Genomic DNA, 18,305 nt, shown 5'->3' with positions numbered 1-18,305 from the left:
ATTAAATCGTAATACTTAAGCATATTACATACAACTACAGCTGGAGACTTTTATTTTGACAGTTCAGACTACGTAGCTATGCATTTATTTCAACGCTCGATACTGACTTTTATTTTGACAGCTGTGATTAGTTCGTAAACCTCTGCTGTGTGCATCCAGTTGTCCAGCAGCCTGCTGCCGAGTGCCGAAGCGGCACTTTCCGAACCACACACACGACGGTGAAACTGCAACCGGGTTCACTGACACTTCACCATAGTTTGGACTTTCTGAACCAAACGTAAGCTAAAGACAACGATTTAATGTGTAAAGTTCAAGATCAAACAGTAGAAAACAGTGTTTTTTGGTCACGTTCAGGATTATAATCTTTTGATGTTTTTATGTAACTTTAAATTGCGTACATGTTAAAACCTCTTTGATTTAAAAGACAGCAATTAAATATATATATACATAAATAAATTATGTATAACTTTGATAAGCAGTTGAAAACTTTCAATTGTCCTTACAGCACAGCGTTTAGTCGGAACTTTACAAAGTTACGCAAAAGTCAAACTTAAAACGAAAGTTCGTTTTTGATATGTGAAATTATCAATCTAAGGCAATGTGAGCTCTGCTGGATATTAAAATACAGTTATTAAAATATAGCGTAGTGACGCTAATAGGAAGTGAAGATGAAACAATGTGTTATTGGGTGTGAATGTCTGTTTAAGGAAATGAGGCTTAACAATTAAACATAACCTCTCCCTACAGTCTCTGTGGTCAAGTGATCTTCATTAGTGTCAGATAACCAGTTTTGCTTCATCCATGGCCGTTAACGTGTATTCGACATCAGTGACAAGTGACAATCTCAGCCGCCATGACATGCTCACATGGATAAACGAGTCCTTGCAGATGAGCCATGCCAAGATCGAGCAACTGTGCTCAGGTCAGTGACCAGCTGTCTTGCCCCTAAATTTTCACTTGAGCATCACAGAATTGCCGAAGCTTTTTACACTTTCTGAATGAATCTCAAACTTAGCTTGCATGTAAAAACGGTTTGTGATGAGTAACATTGATATGACTCTCATTTGCATGCTAAATGTGTCTGCTGCTATCACAATGAGATGATAGATAAAGAAAGTACAGTACTCAATACAGATGATAACTTTGCTTTGCTTTAGACTGTTTTTACAATGCTGGTTTGTTTTTAAGGCGCTGCTTACTGTCAATTCATGGACATGCTGTTCCCATCATGTATTCCATTGAAGAAAGTCAAATTCCAGGCAAAACTCGAGCACGAATACATCCATAACTTTAAACTTATTCAAGGTTCCTTCAAAAAGATGGGAGTTAGTAAAGTATGTAAAGCAATGTTTTTGCTTTGCTACAATAACATTACATGCAAATCAGTATGCTTGTTATTTTCAAGCATGTTTCATCTCTGTGCAGATTATCCCTGTTGACAAGCTTGTGAAGGGCAAGTTTCAGGATAACTTTGAGTTTGTGCAGTGGTTTAAGAAATTCTTTGATGCAAACTATGATGGAAAGGAATATGATCCAGTGGCGGCTCGACAGGGACAAGAAATGGCAACCAATCAGAGTCCAGCAGCGGCACCAGTTAGCAAGCCAAGGAAAGTCAGCTCAGGTGAGAACAGAGAACACATAAAAATTATGTAGTATACTTTATTATTTACTATAATAAACTGTACCATCTTATTATAGTAAGGTATACAACAATATTAACTACAATGTATCAATTCACTATAGTTAATTAAACAAAATACTATATTCTAGATTAAAAAAGTGTAGTAACTACTATAATATAAAACACTTTACTATAGTGAATACTAGTAAAGTATACCACAGAATTTCTTCATGTAGAACATCAGCCTTATTTGTCTTAGTCATTTCTCATGGCCAATTTTATCTATAAAATGTGATATAAAACCATAATTTAATAAAATAGTAAATATTTGTATATATATATATATATATATATATATATACACATACATTAAAAATATATATTTTTTATTATATCATTATTAACATATGAATCATTCTGGGTTTCATACTAGAAGTATATTGGTGTATTTGTCAAAGCTAGTTGCTCCATTGCTTAAACTAACAGGTGCATGACACGTGCAGCTGTTATGGATTATAACCCTGAAATATGTGGGTGTGACCCAGTGGGTCAACTGTTTTCACACGTAAGAGTGACTGGCGTCTCAGTTTGTGTGTGCATGGATTTTTGTTTACTTCAGACACAGGCAGCACACCACCAGTCAAGCCAGTGGCCCCAGTTGGTAAGATGTTCAGAGCTGCCAGTTTGCTTAATTAAGACTAAATCACACTTCCTGTCCACCTCTCAACATTTTGTTTAGCCTCTGGGCCTTTTTGGGTATTTTACAGTAAAATAGGTGTAATGCCATAAAAATTGTGTACATTTAAGCACATCAGTCATCCATAGGGTTGGGTTTCTCACAACTTTTGGATTGGGATTCGGTCACATTGGTTGAATTCATTTTTAGTTTGGATTTTACATTTTCCTATAGCTAAGTATGTATTAGATGATGAATATCATTGTGTTTATTTTTAGCTCCACAGCGTTCAGCCACAGCAACTAAGTCTGCAGCAAAGACCGCTCCAGCTGCAACGCGTGCGGCAGGAACAGGTGGCGGTGATGAAGACAAGGGAGCACTTACTCAGATGGTAGGACCTTAAACGAAAGACAAACACACTATTAACTGTTGAATAGGTTCGAAATAAGCTTTGGAATAAATGCAATGGTTATGATTAGATTAGCTTTTTAGTACAAATATATTTTGTTTGGTTTCTGATTCTGCCAGTTGCTTCCAAGAGTTTTAACCATACTTTTTTTATATTCCCATGTGAGCAGATAAATGACTTAAAGGCCACTATCGCAGACATGGAGAAGGAAAGAGATTTCTACTTTGGTAAACTCAGAAACATTGAGCTAATCTGCCAAGAGAAGGAGGGTGAGAGTGACCCAACGCTGCAAAAAATTGTGGATGTTTTGTACGCAACAGATGTAAGTGTAGTTCAAAATGTTTTAAGTGCATCTTAAGTAAAGATCTCTTTAACCAGCTCAGTTCTGTGGTTTCCTCTTTCTGTCAACAGGAAGGTTTTGTCATTCCAGAAAATGAGTCTGGTGAACCGGAAGAGTTTTGATCAGTTAGGGGGTGCCTGTTTTTTAAATTCCCCCCTTGGACACTTAAATGCACGTATTGGCTGATTTCTGCTGTTCTACTGCACTTGCCTTTGGTCCATTGTCTTGGACTTCAGACTTTTGAATGTGTTTTATTCAGGGATATTCTATACCTTGAATTACATTTTTTATTGACCATCATAACATTATTTTTGTGAATGAAAAATAAAGTGCTTAAAGACTGTTTGTAAAAAGCTGTCCATTGAGCAGAAATTTATGTTTCTTGTGTGCAGCTTGGCAATCACACACATCCACTAAAGAACTGTATTATGGGTATAAAATGTAATACTTCTCAATTCTGCGTTTCCATAAAGGAATAGTTCGCCCCAAAAAATGGTGACTTGACTGTATTCATTTTTATCCCTACTATGGATTCTAAAAGGAGACCATTTTATGGGTGAACTATTCCTGTAAGACCACATCAATCCATGCATGTATACAAAATTGTAAGTCTTTGACACTTTCAGGTCTGTTTCTTCATTATTTAATGCATTTATACAATTTACAAGTTCTTAAATCCTTGAAAAGATCCTGCAGTCAAAATCTGCACAGAATTATGATCCATAACAGCTGTATGTGTCATGCATCTGTCAGTTTAAGCAATGGAGCAACTAGGTTTGACAATTACACAAATATACTTCTAGTTTGAAAATCCAGAGACTACCTATCACTACAAAGTAATGGTAGTGAGAAACAGGCAGGATGAAACAAATCCAAGTATCTGATATGGTTTTGCTGTTTCTTTTAGTTTTTGAACAGCACATTTGATTGCTAGTTGAGCAGCACGGGAAGTTCACTTCCTCTAGCCAAGCTATGACCGTTAGCATGTGAACTTCCCTTTATGCATATTTGTTTCACACAGATATGAAGCAAAAGGGAAGCAGTCGTCATAAATTGGAATATAAGGCTTTGAGTGTCAGCTAGGTTCAGATCAACGAAATTAAGCGTTCAGTCTCATTTGTTTAATAATCCATCATATTATTTTGTATCACATTTCCTTAGGAATAAATATAAATATTCACGCAGTATCACAAACAGTGTCTGTAACACTCTTTATTTTATATTGGCGTCCAACTTTTTAATGCCATGTGCATAATTTGTTAACGTTTTAGTGCGAAGCAGAACGATATGGGCCAGTCTATTGGTTCGTCAACAACAATCATTTCTCCCATGGTTTTAGCTTTCTGTGCATCTGGGAAACAGTGGGCTGTTCATGACATGGTTTGATGTCCGGCTGGTGAAGTCCTGGAACCTGCTCCCCCGCTTGAATCCTGCGGTACACCTCTGAGAAAGAGAGAGTCTGGGATTGAGCATCTGCTCCCGGTCCGTCAGACTCACGAACCACCAGGGTGTCATTCTGCTTCTCCATCGATTTACTTATAAGCACAGACACCTCTGTAGAAAACAAATTTAAATAGTTTATGTAAATAATTTTATTGTGATTGTGTGGACAACTTTGACGATCTGAGATGACTTACCTGCTATTTAAATAAGTTCGAAAGCTTTCTTAAGTTGACCAAAGGCTATTAAAAACAACAAAGCTACGCACCTAATACATAGCGTTACCTCCTGTTTTCACAGTTTTACACATGGCTGCTTGTTCAACGTAAATGTTAATTCACATCATTGTTTACAGTCCTCGCGTAATAGTATATACTTCCGGACACGCCCCTCCAATCGTCCTCCAATCATTACCCCGTCATAGCTTTTTAAAATAAAAGCCACTAAATCTTATGGTTCTACATCGAATTGTGAAAATACTTTTAGTATTAAAATAATTGTTGTAATTAATTGTAATATACAAATCAAGCACTGATATATTAGATGTATAATGTAATTTATATTATAAAATATATGATTATAGCCTACTATATTTTACTCAGTTTCTGAAATATTGTGTTTTATTAAGCACTGTATTGAAATTTGTATAGCTTTTACATTTATTGTTTTTCCACAAATAATATAGTCATGTCTACATTGAGGTTGTGTAGACATGCTGGATGGTGGACTTGGCCCTCTACCTGCCGCCCTACCTGTTTAAGTCAATCATTAATATGTAAGCTTTGGAAAGACATCCATTAGACAATAGGAAGCCACCTTGATATAGATTTTTGTCATAACTTTTTTATATCTTTTGGCTTTTTTCCTATGTATGCTACTGTTAATGACATCCTGGGTTAGCCTATAATATTACAGGCAGGTATCCAAGCCTGTTTTTGTCATTTCAGCACCCGAGGGCACTTTATCACACTGCTTGAGTTTAGCGGGACTTCTCTGAATAATAAGCAGAATGGCGCGCAACTGTACTTTCATGGGGGGCGGGATCCCACTATCATCGGAGTTCTTTAAAGGTAAGAATGAGAAGTCTAGATATATGAAGCCAGATTATGTCTGTTAGAGTGCTATTTATGTAATCTGATTTTGGTAAAATGTTTGGGTACTTGTCTACTTTAGAGATCAAAAATGATCTTTGGCTGTTCCTCCTTCCTGCTGTGTTTGCTGTGTTGCTGCTTGCTCTTTTCTTGGAGGAGATTGGCTTCTTTGTGCGTCACGTTTCTTCACCACAGCGCAGATATCTCAGCTTGTGGATCCTGGGAATATACCCAGTAAAGAAATACCCACCACACGTCAATGAACTCTTTTCATTTGTATTTTTATTTTGCCGTTGGTAACAATCTGTTCTTTGACAGGTCTTTGGGATGACGTCTATCGTTTCGTTGTATGTACCACGCTCCTCATCTCTATGCAATTTCATTGCTTCTCTGTGAGTGGCTTCTGACCTCCACTATTACAAAAGAACTATGACAGTCAGACAACAATAATATCTATTTAGTTTGTGTTCTGTTTCTTTTCAGATATCACTCCATTACACTGTTGAAGTTCATGGGTCTAATCCAGGACTTCTTTGGAGGCAAGGCCCGTATGTTGGCAGTACTAGCAGGGGAGCAGGTGTCTCCAAACCCCTTTCCCTGCTGCTGCTGCTGCTGTCTTCCACTTTTCAACATCAACAGGTACTTCACAATACTAAATTAAATGCAATTTACAGGGGTTCTAAAGTTACCTCTACTCACAGATAATATATGTTGAAATAACTTAATCGTTTTTATTATAATTGGGCTTATTCTTTCTGATATTTAACATTATAATATTGTTTTTTTTCAGGAGCAGTGTGCGCTGGATGATGGCTGCTGTACTTCAGCTGTCCGTTGTCAGAACACTGCTGTTTTTCCTTACTCTTGTTCTCTGGACAGATGAGCAGTATGATTATGGGGATGTGAGTTTTTGCTAAATGCTTATATGTAAATGTTCTGTGTTCATTTCTGAGGAGTAAGTACAAGGAAAATTAGGTAACAAAAGTTGTCTTTAACAATGAGATCCAATTCAAAAACATTCAAAAATTTGATACGGACCAATAGATTATTTTCTTAACATAATCTGTTTTTTATAGGTGGATTCAGCCAACCCCAACTTGTATATCAATGGCATCATTGCCGTTTCCACATTTCTGTCTTTCTATGGCTACCTGCTGTTTTACAAAGCCACCAAAAGGGCATTGCCTGGATACAGCATTCGAGCCAAATTCATTTGCATCATTGTTATCCTGGTCCTTTGTGGAGTACAGAGTGGAATTTTGGAGACCATGGGTGCACTGAACATTATTCCCTGCTCACCTCCATTTTCTGACCTCTTTCGCTCTCAGTGTAAGATGTTCAAACATATTTCCTGAATTTTGCACATTGAAGCTTTACTTTAAAATAATAGTAATTTCTCTCTATTTTTTTTTAAGTAATTTACCACTATTCCGTTATCGTGGAGATGTTCTGCATCAGCCTCTTTGCACATCAGTCATTCCGGAAAGTTGAACTGTGTCACGAGGAGAGTGATGAAATAGAAGATGATCTCAGGAGAGTTCTCAGTGAGAAAGCGGTTCAGACAGAAGAACAGCTATCATGTGCTGTGCAGCTCTCCTGTCAGGAGGATGAGCCGTGCCATTCTAACATTGGGTACAACAGTGACAGTGAAGAAAGTCTCTGTAAAATTGAGCATGCCCCACTGGATTACTTCCCATTTTCCTTCCCCTTACAACACACACCACAAACTGAAGCCAATAATAATAAAGTACATACTAAACCAACTGCAGACTCCACAAGAATGGAGTTGCCAACCATAACTGTGAGGGCTGAGATTAACCATATTGACAATGCTGATGTTACTGTTGTATAGTATGCTATTTAATACTCTTTTAGTCAATCTAGGATATTATAGCATTGTATATGCCCCTGAAGCCCAAGATATTAAACACATTTTAAGTGCGTGCATAAGTTTTAATACGTTTTGATATAAACATGGGCACACCAACACCATAAAACAAACAACATGTAATCCTCTTTTCATAGCACCAGTGTAAAATTTATTTTTTATATTTCTTATAAGTAAATTAATAAAGAACAATAATTTATTCCAGTGTTTTTACATAATGCCGTAATACTTCCTCAGTGGTTAAATTGTGGATGCTAAACACAATGCATACATAAAAACGTTTTGCAATGGAAAAATGGATCTTGCAGTTATTTGCCTGTGTGGATTTTTTTTTAAATAAATATAATTATGTTAAATATTACCATTAGTTTATTATGCATATGATATTTTACTAATAAAATAAACAATTGCATAAATAAACAATTGAAAGAAAATAAAATGTCCGAATTTGCATTCTGAAAATACCAAAAGTGAATTTAAGTGACGCGAGGTCAGCGAGCTCGACCAATCAAATCTTAATACCCGTGTCCCAGCTACACCTCGACCAATCAGCAACGCAAATGCCCTGTTGCGCTTTTCCGGTGGCAGTGGTGAGGAGATTCAGGAGAACATGGCGCCTTATTTAAAAGGTAGATTTTACCGCATGTTCGTGAAATAGTGGATTGATCACGATTGATCAAAGAGTTAATCTGGAAAGTTTTCTATAAACGAAGGATAGGACTGTGAGAACTACTGAGAAGTCCATATAACACATGCAGTTTACGAGCTTTAACTAAAAAAAATTGGTATTATTGGTATTATTGATATTACACCTTTTATTTTATTTACCAGGTGTAAGGTTGTAGTTTCGGTAAGAAACAGAAAATTGAAGCACCGTACGTATAATTTCAGATTGCAGGGTCTCCTGTAAACTTTCATGGGATGACCTTCAAGCGCTGTGCCGCAGAGAGAGGCTGCTATGCAATGAACTGGGCGTGACTAAAGACAACTTCAATGACCATGAGGTGGAGTATTTGTGCAACTACAAAAAATATAAGGTGAGTTATTGCCTGTACAACTCTGCAACATGTGACATAATTTGTGGCATCCTAATTTCATATGCACACTGTACCCAATTTATTTTCTACTTAGGCTCGAGAGTTCTTTCTGGTGAAGTGGAAGGGGTACTCAGAGTCAGAGAACACATGGGAACCTCGAAGAAACCTTAGATGCCCCAAACTCTTGCGCCGGTTCCGACAAGACATGAGGACAGCGCTGATTCAGGCCAACGAGACCCTTGACTCCATGTCCTTGAGTCCCTCCATTGCCTCTTTTCTTGCCAAGAAGGCCAAGCAGCGCATAAAGCTTAAAAAATGGGAGGCGGTCATGAACCACACCTGCAAGCACAAGGGCCGCTTATTCGTTTGTAATGATGTCGACCTGGATGGACCTCCTAAGAATTTCACCTACATTAATGAGAATAAGTTTGGCAAAGGGGTGGAGGTAAACACTGTGACAGTGGGCTGTGAATGTGACGATTGTATCTCTCAGCCTGTGAAGGGCTGCTGTCCTGCATTGTTGAGTCATCGCAGGGCATATAATGACAGCAGACAGGTGAAAGTGAGACCCGGATTGCCGATCTACGAGTGTAACTCCAATTGCAGATGTGGGCCAGACTGTGGCAACAGGGTTGTGCAGAGAGGTATTCAATATGATATGTGCATCTTCAAAACGGCCAATGGGAGAGGCTGGGGTGTGCGGACGCTGCAGAGGATATTCAAAAATGCTTTTGTTATGGAGTATCTTGGAGAGGTAAGCAAGTTAAAGTCCCCATGAAATACAAAAATTCGACATTTTAATACTTTTTATTATAGCGTTATTGAAAATGTTTTCTGTATATGCTGATCACTGACCTGCTGTCAGCTGTTTTGCATCAGGTCATCACCACAGAGGAGGCAGAGAGAAGGGGGATGGTGTATGATAAACAGGGTGTCACTTACCTGTTTGATCTAGACTATGTGGATGATGTCTACACCATTGATGCGGCTCATTATGGAAACATCTCTCATTTTGTCAACCACAGTGTGAGCACTGGAATTCTTGTCCTCTGTCTTACATACTGTTTAGAAATTTAGAATTATTGTCGAGATTGATGTAGGGAATTGATGTTTACAGCACAAGCAAGTATATTTTTGGTAAAACCAAAACTTTTATATTACTGCTATAAGATTAATAATTTTTCATGTAAAAACATTGAGACAGAATTATTACATCAGCACATTCTGCATGTGCCAAATAGAGTTTCAAAATGATGGCTACCAGTCATGTGTTAATTCCAAAAACTGTGTTTTATTTGTACAACTTTATTAATGGCAACGTGCATGCAACAAAAGTATGTCATGAATACATTTTACCCATGTTCTTTTTTTCTCAGTGTGATCCAAACTTGCAGGTGTATAATGTATTCATCGACACCTTGGATGAGCGACTCCCCAGAATCGCATTCTTTGCAAAACGAGGTATCAAAGCAGGAGAGGAGCTCACCTTTGACTACAAGATGACAAGTATAAACAAAGTCTTCCTTTTATTACGTTATTAGGAGGTGGACACCTTTCAAAACAGAAAAAATCAGCGTACAGCATGAAGTAACATTGTTAGCACATGTTTTATTTAACTTAAGTACTTGTCTTTCATATTTGCAGTCGATCCAATAGATGCAGAGAGTTCAAAAATGGATGTTGACTTGAGCCAGGCAGGATTTGAAGAATCACCCATTAAAAGGATCAGTATGGAGTGCAAGTGTGGAGTGAAGAATTGTCGAAAATATTTGTTTTAATTTATTTTGAATATGTTTATTCATGTTAATATATATTGCTTTTATTCAGTATACTTTAAGTAGTTTTGTATTTATTGAACTTTATGGTGGACATTGAACTCTAACTTTGTTTCAATAAATTAGTGTTTATATTTTAGGACATATCTTTGCACGTAACTTTTTTCTTTGTTGCAGCATATTTTAGAATTGCTTTTTTAATAAATGTATGTGTCGATTGTTTTAAATTGATCAATGATATTAAAAGTGTTCATACTTGGGTTTTGATTCTTAATGCAAGAATATGGTTTAAATGTGTGTTTGTGTTTGCCAGAAGATGGTGCTGTTGTGTTCATATTGTCAAATCTATTTGAAGTCGATACCATTTAAGATTCAATTGCACCTTTCATTCAGTGTGATGCAACGTGTCTTCACATTGGTATTCAGAAATTAGAGAAGTTGATAGCAAGAATAGTAAATAAACACAGGAAGGTGCTTGTCAAGCACTAAAACTCACATCTATAGTAAGCACAATCAGTTATGTTTATTTCAAGAGCTGCACTCTCTGGATTCTGTTCAGTAAATATGTGGGAGGCTGTGGTAAAACTTAAAGAGAAAATCAATATGGCCTTGCTTTTTCTCTGACCTGAATCCCAAGCTAGGTACAGTCAGCCTTGAACCGCAGCTTCTTCCATTAACCTGAACTTCATGGTTCTTTCCTGACAGTTTTTTTTTCATTGTACTTATAAATATCAATTTTTCGAAGCGTCTCTACAAAATCTTTAAACTAATGGAATTTTATAGTATATGTTGTCCTGTACCATGGCTGTAGGTGAGTTTCTTTATTGGATTTGCTGTGGATCAAACCTCAATAAGCGTAGACTGAACATTAAGCAGTTGATTTCACACATGGTCTGATCATCTATCCGTAGCCTCTGTGTCCCACAGAGTGGACTAATGTTCATCCACCACACATATGATCACTTCACTGTTGATATTCAATGGAGTTATCTGTAAATTCAGAAAACATTGATGTGGACAATGAGACATTTAGAAAGCCTGGTTCAATGTTTACAAAGTTGGTGTTCTGGTACCAAACTTTTGTTTTAGCATTAGAACACAGGAAATATCTGCGTTAGAATCTTAGGTGGTAAACAAGCGTATCTGTTTTTCATGGTTAATCGCATGTGAAGTTCATCTCATGTTCTGCTGGAAGACTCAATATAACTACGTATAGACCTAACCAATCATCATCTAACACTTGGAGTATATAAGATTGTCACTTACCCTTTGTTTGCGTTCGCAGTTGAAGCGGCCGATATAATTTTCTATGGGCGATGAGAAATGACTTAATCAAGTGTATAAATAAAGAAATTAATAAATACCGACATACATTCAGAAATGAAGCAACAAAGTTAATAAACAATTAGACGTGCAGCCATCCCAACTCAAATCTGCTCAGAGTAGGGTTCGAACCAGCGATCAGACTTACTTTGTATGAGAGTCTGACGCCCTATAGGTGTCCAATCCACCATGACGTCTCATAATCAGCACTGGAGCACTGATTCTGAGTGAGAATATAATATTTTTTTGTTATTTCAATCTTATTTCTGTTGTTGCATTCATTTAATGATTAATTTATTTGTTTATTGGTGCATTTATCTATTTATAAATTTAAACTTAAGTCATTGTCAGCACAGCAAATGCACTGTATGCAGAGCGGAAAGTTTGCCTCGCTCTCAAATGCTTTCTGCTGCCATGTTGCTTTTTTTGGTGTGTTGCCATGGCGAATCTTAATATCGGAGCTCCATTGATGATGGCTTTTTATAGTCGTTGAACCTCCTTATTGAGACGGGCCCCAGGATGGTCCCTGTCTATTAACCTCAGGGGGATTGGGCCTTCAGGCAGGAATTGCCATCTAACACTTGGAGTATACCCTCTGGATGCAAGATATTTACTGGGGCTACGCCAAAAAACTATATATTTTACAATATTCGTACCTTGTCACTGATCAGTTATTCGCTAATAAATATTCACTGTCACATTTTCTGGCCCCCGAATCTTTCTGGTAGAACTAGAAAAATGCCTTAGGTTAGCATTCTCCTAGTTTAATACCTTTTTGCGATAATGACAGCATGCACTCAAGCTGGCACAGACTCCACAAGGTTTTGCAAAACCTGATGATCCATGGTCTCTTAGCATGACTTGAGAATGTTCCAAAGACCATCTTCTGTGCTTCAATGACCAAAACATCAAAGAAAAATGAAACCGTTATCATGGTCAACGTCACACGTTTTGTAGTGCAAAATCTCAGATTTATTGTATTTGCCATATTGTTTTTCTGTTTCTCATTATTTTTTAAATCTCAAAATGTTTACTTCAAGGTTTAAATTAGATTTTGAATTAGACTTGTTTTCATGCAGAATCAAACCTTCGGATGGCTTTGTAGATTTGTGCTGACTCATTTGGCCCTCCTGCAGTGCAGAGCATCAACCATATGTTTAAAGTAGATTAAGATCAGAGGTAAATCTAAGTGTAATATAAGTGGGCCAAACACAAGTGTTTGTTTAACCTCACTGTGAAAGAGGTTAGAAATTTAAGGGCAAAACACCGAACTGAATATTGCAGGCTGAATCATTTGGTGAATCCAAAACCTGTTTTACACATCCGCTTCTGCCAATAGATGAATTTATCATGCATAAGCATAACCTTTTTAGATATATCAGTTTTTATGAATATTTTTTGAAGGGTGAGCAATAAAAACAGTTCTTAATTTAAGCAGCTCCAAATTAAATTGGCAAATTTTTGATGCTTTGTTCAAGAAAAAGTACATCTTATAAATAAACATTATTAACAGTCAAAACTGCAACAAAAGTAAACTTTTATTGTCATGTTGGAAAAAAAATCTGTTGATTTACAGATCAAGATTTCTGAATCTGAAAGCTGACTCTTTTGTTTGATGATTTTCTTTCTAATTTTTTTCAGTTTTCCTTTTTCCCACCTTCATTCATCATGCATTCACAATGAAACAGCTCCTGAGTTGCTCAACTAAAATATTATCCCATGTATATTTGATGGATATATGCTGTCTATCGCGCTTGTAATAGCTGTATGAGTAACTGTGGCTTGTCATCTCTCTGTTAGAAGAGAAATTAATTTATAGAGTTATGAGCTGAGACAATGAAATCATGTTGTCATTTGGTTCATAAATCATAGACTTTAATTTACCAATTACTTGAGATTAAATGGTTATGTTGTAATGTGGTCAGACACAATAAGTAATCTGAAAAGCGAAATAATACTTGGAACTTAAATGTTTTCTATGATAACAGTTCTATAAGAATGATCAGTTTTTCATGAAAATACTCCAAACTTCACAAATTGCGACATCATATTCACACTTAGGTGTTCTGTTTGGAGCAACAATTTTCTTGGTTATGACCAATGCATATTTTGATCCACAGCGAACTTCTAGTCCATGTTAAACTAAAAGTAAAATTTTTAGTTGCTCAACTACAGGAGTGTTTCCTATCAAGCCTTTTGCTTGCTCTTAATAAGCAGTTTCATCCACACACTCATACGTCGCATAAACACTCACACACACATGCGTGGAAAAAGATGATGATCAAGGGTAGTAACCCCGCCCTTCACTCCACCCCCATTTGAAGTTAGTGCGTTGTCCATATATTACACATGAAATTACATAGAGGTTCACAGTTATTTTACAAAAGATAAGATGCCTGAAGCAACTAAAAATGTTCTACCAGGCATTTTTGCTTATTACAAAATCACATCCTTTTCACCCAACACCAATCCAAGCAATTTCCTATTCACAGGTGAATACACAATAACCCAAACCTTCATTCACATACTGCCCCATCCCAACGACGAAGAAGAAAAAAGTCTTGAAGAAATCCTTTAGAATCCAAGAAGTTCCTTCCATGGAAAATCAATTTAATTTAGTCTTTCTGTATTTGTGTTTTTAGAGATCTGAGCAGAATTGTATTTACTCCAGCGTGCCCACAATTTGCGAATCATCTGTAATGCAGCCGCAGCTCGTAGCCATGTTAAGGGGTGCGAGACGTCTCCTCCGATAATCCATAAATACACAGTGTTGTGTTTTCCCCAGCATATGTTCTTTTGTGATTTATTAGTGTCTATAGAAGCATAAAGCTTTCAAATAATTCTTGCATTATGATTAAACCTTGGTAATGGAGTAAGGCATAAAATGCAGATAACAGAAATAATTATTCCTCTTTTTCTGTTTATCATAGATGTTGTTATTAATTTCTGCTGTTACTCTTTGTTCTTGAAATTAAGAGTTTGGAAAAAAGTCTGATCAGTCCAACCAATCCCATGCCTACCCTTCAGAGCGATGTCATGTGTTCCCCCCCCCCATTAACATTCACAGAAATATTACAATCTCTATGTCCTTTCTGTATTAATTCAGCATTCTGATTCAAGTTACAATATGCAAGAGAAATGTCACCGATCAATGACTTTGTGTGCAAGTTGTGTGCAAAATATTAGGGAAATGTATTTGACACAGCAACCCATTTCAAAATTTAGCTTCTAATGAAATGTAATACTTAATAATAAAAAATCTAAACATTCCTCTAACATCATAATCTCAAACATATTCATTATTTTTAATTGCAAGAATTCAGAATTAGATTTTTGTTGATTTCTGCTTTGAAAGGTCAAATTATACACGCATTATGTCGATCCAAACATTTCATCTTGTAGCCTGTAATACACTTTCAATACAAAGAAATACATCTACTGCAACCTGCATGTCGATGACTTAAAAATCTATAAAAGTGGAATTGATTACTTTCTAAGATACACTTATGAAAATCATCACAAAAAAAATGTTTCAATTTTGTTTCAATCCAATATGCTAGCAAACTTTCATTCAAGTAATTTAAGAAGCAAAAGATTAAAGTAACTTCTCCTCTACAACATTTCTGTGCAATCATTTGGAAGGATAAATAAGGATAAATAATCGGCTTATTTAACCAAATTACATGACTACTGATCAGTATATTTACTCTTTCCTTAACACTCAAAATCTAGTTTGGTTGCAAACATTGCTTGTTAAGAGCCCACCTACAGTAAAATCCCTTTTATGGGTTTGAAAACCAGGAAATTATTAGGGAAAGTTATTTTGTGCAAGGCTATGAAGTGTCTTTCATCAAAAATCAACAGGTAAACAGAGTTTAGAAAGAGAGACATAAATAAATCAACAATAAATTACAGTAAAATCGCTCAGGGAAAAAGCACCTACAAACCTGAACAGGCATTTATACCCATAGATTTATATTATCAGTCAGCTCTCTGTGTCTCTATAATACCTTTGAATTAACTTGTAGATGATATACACTTTTATTTTCAATGTTTCTCTGTTGCTTTTTTACACAAAATTTTTATCATAATTCTTGTCTGATGGGCCACACAAAATATTCAGCCCAACGAATTAGCATAAATTATAGGAACTTGTCTTTTTTTTCAACCTCCATCCTCTATTCCTAGTGGCTATGCCTAGTGGGTTGTCTCTTGGCACGTATTCTTAAACATAGTTTAATCTCAAGTTTGTTTACCCTTAAAGATAAGGTAATATACATGCACATTGAATGTTTATGAATCATTACTTCAAATAATACAAATTACTCTGCCAAGAGTGCAGCTGTTCACAATTCATGAATAATACCTTTGCAAATCTTTGTTTTTGTGGCACAATAGCCAAATGGTAATCTTTGTTTATCTCAATCCTAAAATACCATTTGATATAGCCTTTACATTCCCCATAAAATATACCGGTTTGGTTTATTTAAAAACTGCTAGATTTGCCATGGTTTTTAACCCTTTTGATGCACCCCAATGAAGAAAGTATGTTTCTTCAGACCTATTTTGAGTTGATTTAGCATAACACATATTTATGTGGAGCCCATTTCCCCCTTAAAATCACTAAGGTGACAGCAGATGCTCATGACATCCACTCCTTTAAAGCATCTAAAGCTGAATCAAAGGCCACAACAGCTCTTCAAGTTCCTCCTGTTCCCTCCCCCCTGGTGTCCTCTCGCCAGTCATCCAGAAGAGAAAGGATGGAAAAAAATGACAATATGAATGAACACTCATCTTCACATAACACAGTAAGGCTCACGGGGCAGTTGAGGTGGAGTTCTACAACAAGGAGGCAGGTGGGCCAGCAGACCCTTCTTCAGGTCTTTGTTGAGGAAAAAGCAGATGATGGGGTTCACGCCGGCCTGGGCGAAACTCATCCACACAGTGGTGGACAGATACCGGTGTGGGATGGTGCACGCCTTAACAAAGACTCGCCAGTAACAGGCCACGATGTACGGGGACCAGAGCACCAGAAAAAACAAGGTGATGACATAGAACATTCTGCCAAGCTGCTTCTCGGCCTTAAACTCCTCCATGCCTAGCAGGCGTCTGTTCTGGTTGTGCAAGTTCTGCCTGATGCCCAATAAAGTGGGAGGCATTGGACCACGGCCGAACCCGGCTATCCAGTTTGCGGCTGCCTGGCCCGTGGCTCCGGGCCCATGAAAGGTCCAGTTTTGGCTGATGGCTGGAACCATCTGGACTGGCTTCATCTTTCGGTGCTTGTATTCGAACAGCAGGAGCTTCATGTAGACCACGTGAGTGGCCAGGATTAACACAGCCAGCATCAACATGAAGCCTAACGTATCATTGGCCTTGAAATAGCGATGTTCAAAGATGCATTGGTCTTCCTCACGGATAAACTTATAGGTGCCTACGTCGAAAACGGGTGGGAAGGCCATGGCCACTGACAATGTCCAGACCATACAAACAACTGCGACACAGGTCCAGAAGGTCATTCGCTTAGAGTAGAAGCGATGGTGGGCAATGGCCATGTAACGTGTGACGCTAATGCAGAACAGCATGAAGGCAGCATGGAAGCAAAAAAGTACAGCCATAAAGGCCACCACCTTGCAGCTGAGCACACTATATGTCCAGGCTGAGCCGTTTTTGATTGACACAAGTACGAAGGGGAAACAGACCGCTGAGCGAATTGTGTCAGCGAGGCAGAGGTCCAGAAGAAAGTAATAAGGTGCCTTGTGAAGGGCTCGGTCCCTTAATACCAGCAGAGACACCACTAAGTTCCCCACCAAGCTGATACAAATAATCAACCCCAAAAGGACGAGTTTAACATAGGTGGAAACAGCTGAGGACGGTGATCCACCCATCATGCCACCGGTAGTAGAGACTACGGCTGCCAAGGGGTTCCCAGGCCCATCACTGCTTGCGCTTCCGTTGGCCATCCCTTTTGCTGCTCTGATCGCACGACCCCTCCTTCTCCTCCTAAACCAACTTTACCCCCGCTTCCTCCACTCCCACCTCCACCTCCTCCGGCTGAGCTGTCGTCCGTCCTCGTGGTTGCCTGTCGTTGTTGTCTCAGATGGAACGAGAGAAGCTTGATTTGCATTGCCCCATTTTGCACAGTACTCTTTGGAACGCCCCTTCAAAGTTGCCTCCTCAATTGGCCTTTACTCCTATGAATAAAGAACAGAGCGTTTGTTACCGTTTTTCTGTAACGAAAATTTGCTGATTCTAACAGGCTACAGACACAACTGACATTGGAAATGTACAATTGCAAATGCATGGGAGGGAGATTTTTTTGGTCAGGTAGATAAAGATAGCTGGATATAAATGGATATATTTATGTTTGATAAAGAGCTTACTCTTAAAACCTTCTTTTTAACAGCTTGTTTTCTTTTTTACAAATAAAAAAGTTACAAAACTCTTGAAGCATTGAGGAGAACGTTTTCTGTTTATGTGGACATATCAACAAATCCAAAAACACAACATGATTGACAAACATATTTAATTTGGAACAAAACTGGTGTGGTATTAAAATTTGCTACATTACCTTTAGTAATAATAATTATTTTACATTTATGTGTGGATAATGTCGGATGCTACCTAATTTTTAAGTAATTGTGTAAATGTATTTTAAGACATTTCAATAATTCCATTTTTAAAATGTATAATATTATCAAAATTATT

At 37.4% G+C, this 18,305-nt stretch overlaps 4 protein-coding genes and 1 long non-coding RNA gene across 6 annotated transcripts; 3 read left to right on the top strand and 2 right to left on the bottom strand.

Moving 5' to 3' along the window:
- Positions 1–42: 42 nt before the first annotated feature.
- Positions 43–3,797, top strand: mapre1a (microtubule-associated protein, RP/EB family, member 1a). 2 transcript variants are annotated; one of them, XM_079468086.1, is made up of 8 exons: positions 43–277; positions 748–922; positions 1,189–1,334; positions 1,426–1,621; positions 2,241–2,282; positions 2,576–2,688; positions 2,876–3,028; positions 3,118–3,797. In XM_079468086.1, the coding sequence occupies exons 2-8, from the start codon at positions 802–804 to the stop codon at positions 3,166–3,168; spliced, it is 822 nt and encodes a 273-aa protein (XP_079324212.1). In that variant the 5' UTR covers positions 43–277; positions 748–801; the 3' UTR covers positions 3,169–3,797. The 2 variants fall into 2 exon arrangements, with proteins under 2 accessions (XP_079324212.1, XP_079324213.1); XM_079468087.1 differs by lacking the exon at positions 2,241–2,282 and having other exon boundaries at positions 102–277; positions 3,118–3,687.
- Positions 3,674–4,895, bottom strand: LOC306900783. The gene is made up of 2 exons (XR_013787325.1): positions 4,684–4,895; positions 3,674–4,600 (listed from the first exon to the last, which is right to left on the bottom strand). It is a non-coding gene; the product is annotated as an uncharacterized lncRNA (long non-coding RNA).
- A 354-nt stretch (positions 4,896–5,249) lies between these two features.
- Positions 5,250–7,756, top strand: LOC306900200 (organic solute transporter subunit alpha). The gene is made up of 7 exons (XM_079466966.1): positions 5,250–5,556; positions 5,660–5,811; positions 5,896–5,969; positions 6,061–6,216; positions 6,368–6,479; positions 6,654–6,906; positions 6,993–7,756. The coding sequence occupies exons 1-7, from the start codon at positions 5,496–5,498 to the stop codon at positions 7,427–7,429; spliced, it is 1,245 nt and encodes a 414-aa protein (XP_079323092.1). The 5' UTR covers positions 5,250–5,495; the 3' UTR covers positions 7,430–7,756.
- Positions 7,757–7,973: 217 nt separating this feature from the next.
- On the top strand, positions 7,974–10,781 carry suv39h1a (SUV39H1 histone lysine methyltransferase a). Its single transcript, XM_079467822.1, has 6 exons — positions 7,974–8,094; positions 8,357–8,502; positions 8,597–9,256; positions 9,382–9,528; positions 9,879–10,008; positions 10,147–10,781. Exons 1-6 carry the CDS (start codon positions 8,076–8,078, stop codon positions 10,278–10,280), a joined length of 1,236 nt encoding a protein of 411 aa, XP_079323948.1. The 5' UTR covers positions 7,974–8,075; the 3' UTR covers positions 10,281–10,781.
- Positions 10,782–16,396: 5,615 nt separating this feature from the next.
- gpr173 (G protein-coupled receptor 173) lies at positions 16,397–17,560 on the bottom strand (the record flags this gene model as incomplete). The annotated part of the gene is made up of 1 exon (XM_079468525.1): positions 16,397–17,560. The coding sequence occupies one exon, from the start codon at positions 17,558–17,560 to the stop codon at positions 16,397–16,399; it is 1,164 nt and encodes a 387-aa protein (XP_079324651.1).
- Positions 17,561–18,305: the final 745 nt, after the last annotated feature.

This window comes from Barbatula barbatula (genome assembly GCF_947034865.1).
Source record: "Barbatula barbatula genome assembly, chromosome: 11".
In the NCBI taxonomy this organism is placed as follows: Eukaryota; Metazoa; Chordata; class Actinopteri; order Cypriniformes; family Nemacheilidae; genus Barbatula; species Barbatula barbatula.
The sequence above is the reverse complement of the archived record's forward strand: the minus strand, read 5'-3'. Positions and strand labels throughout refer to the sequence as shown.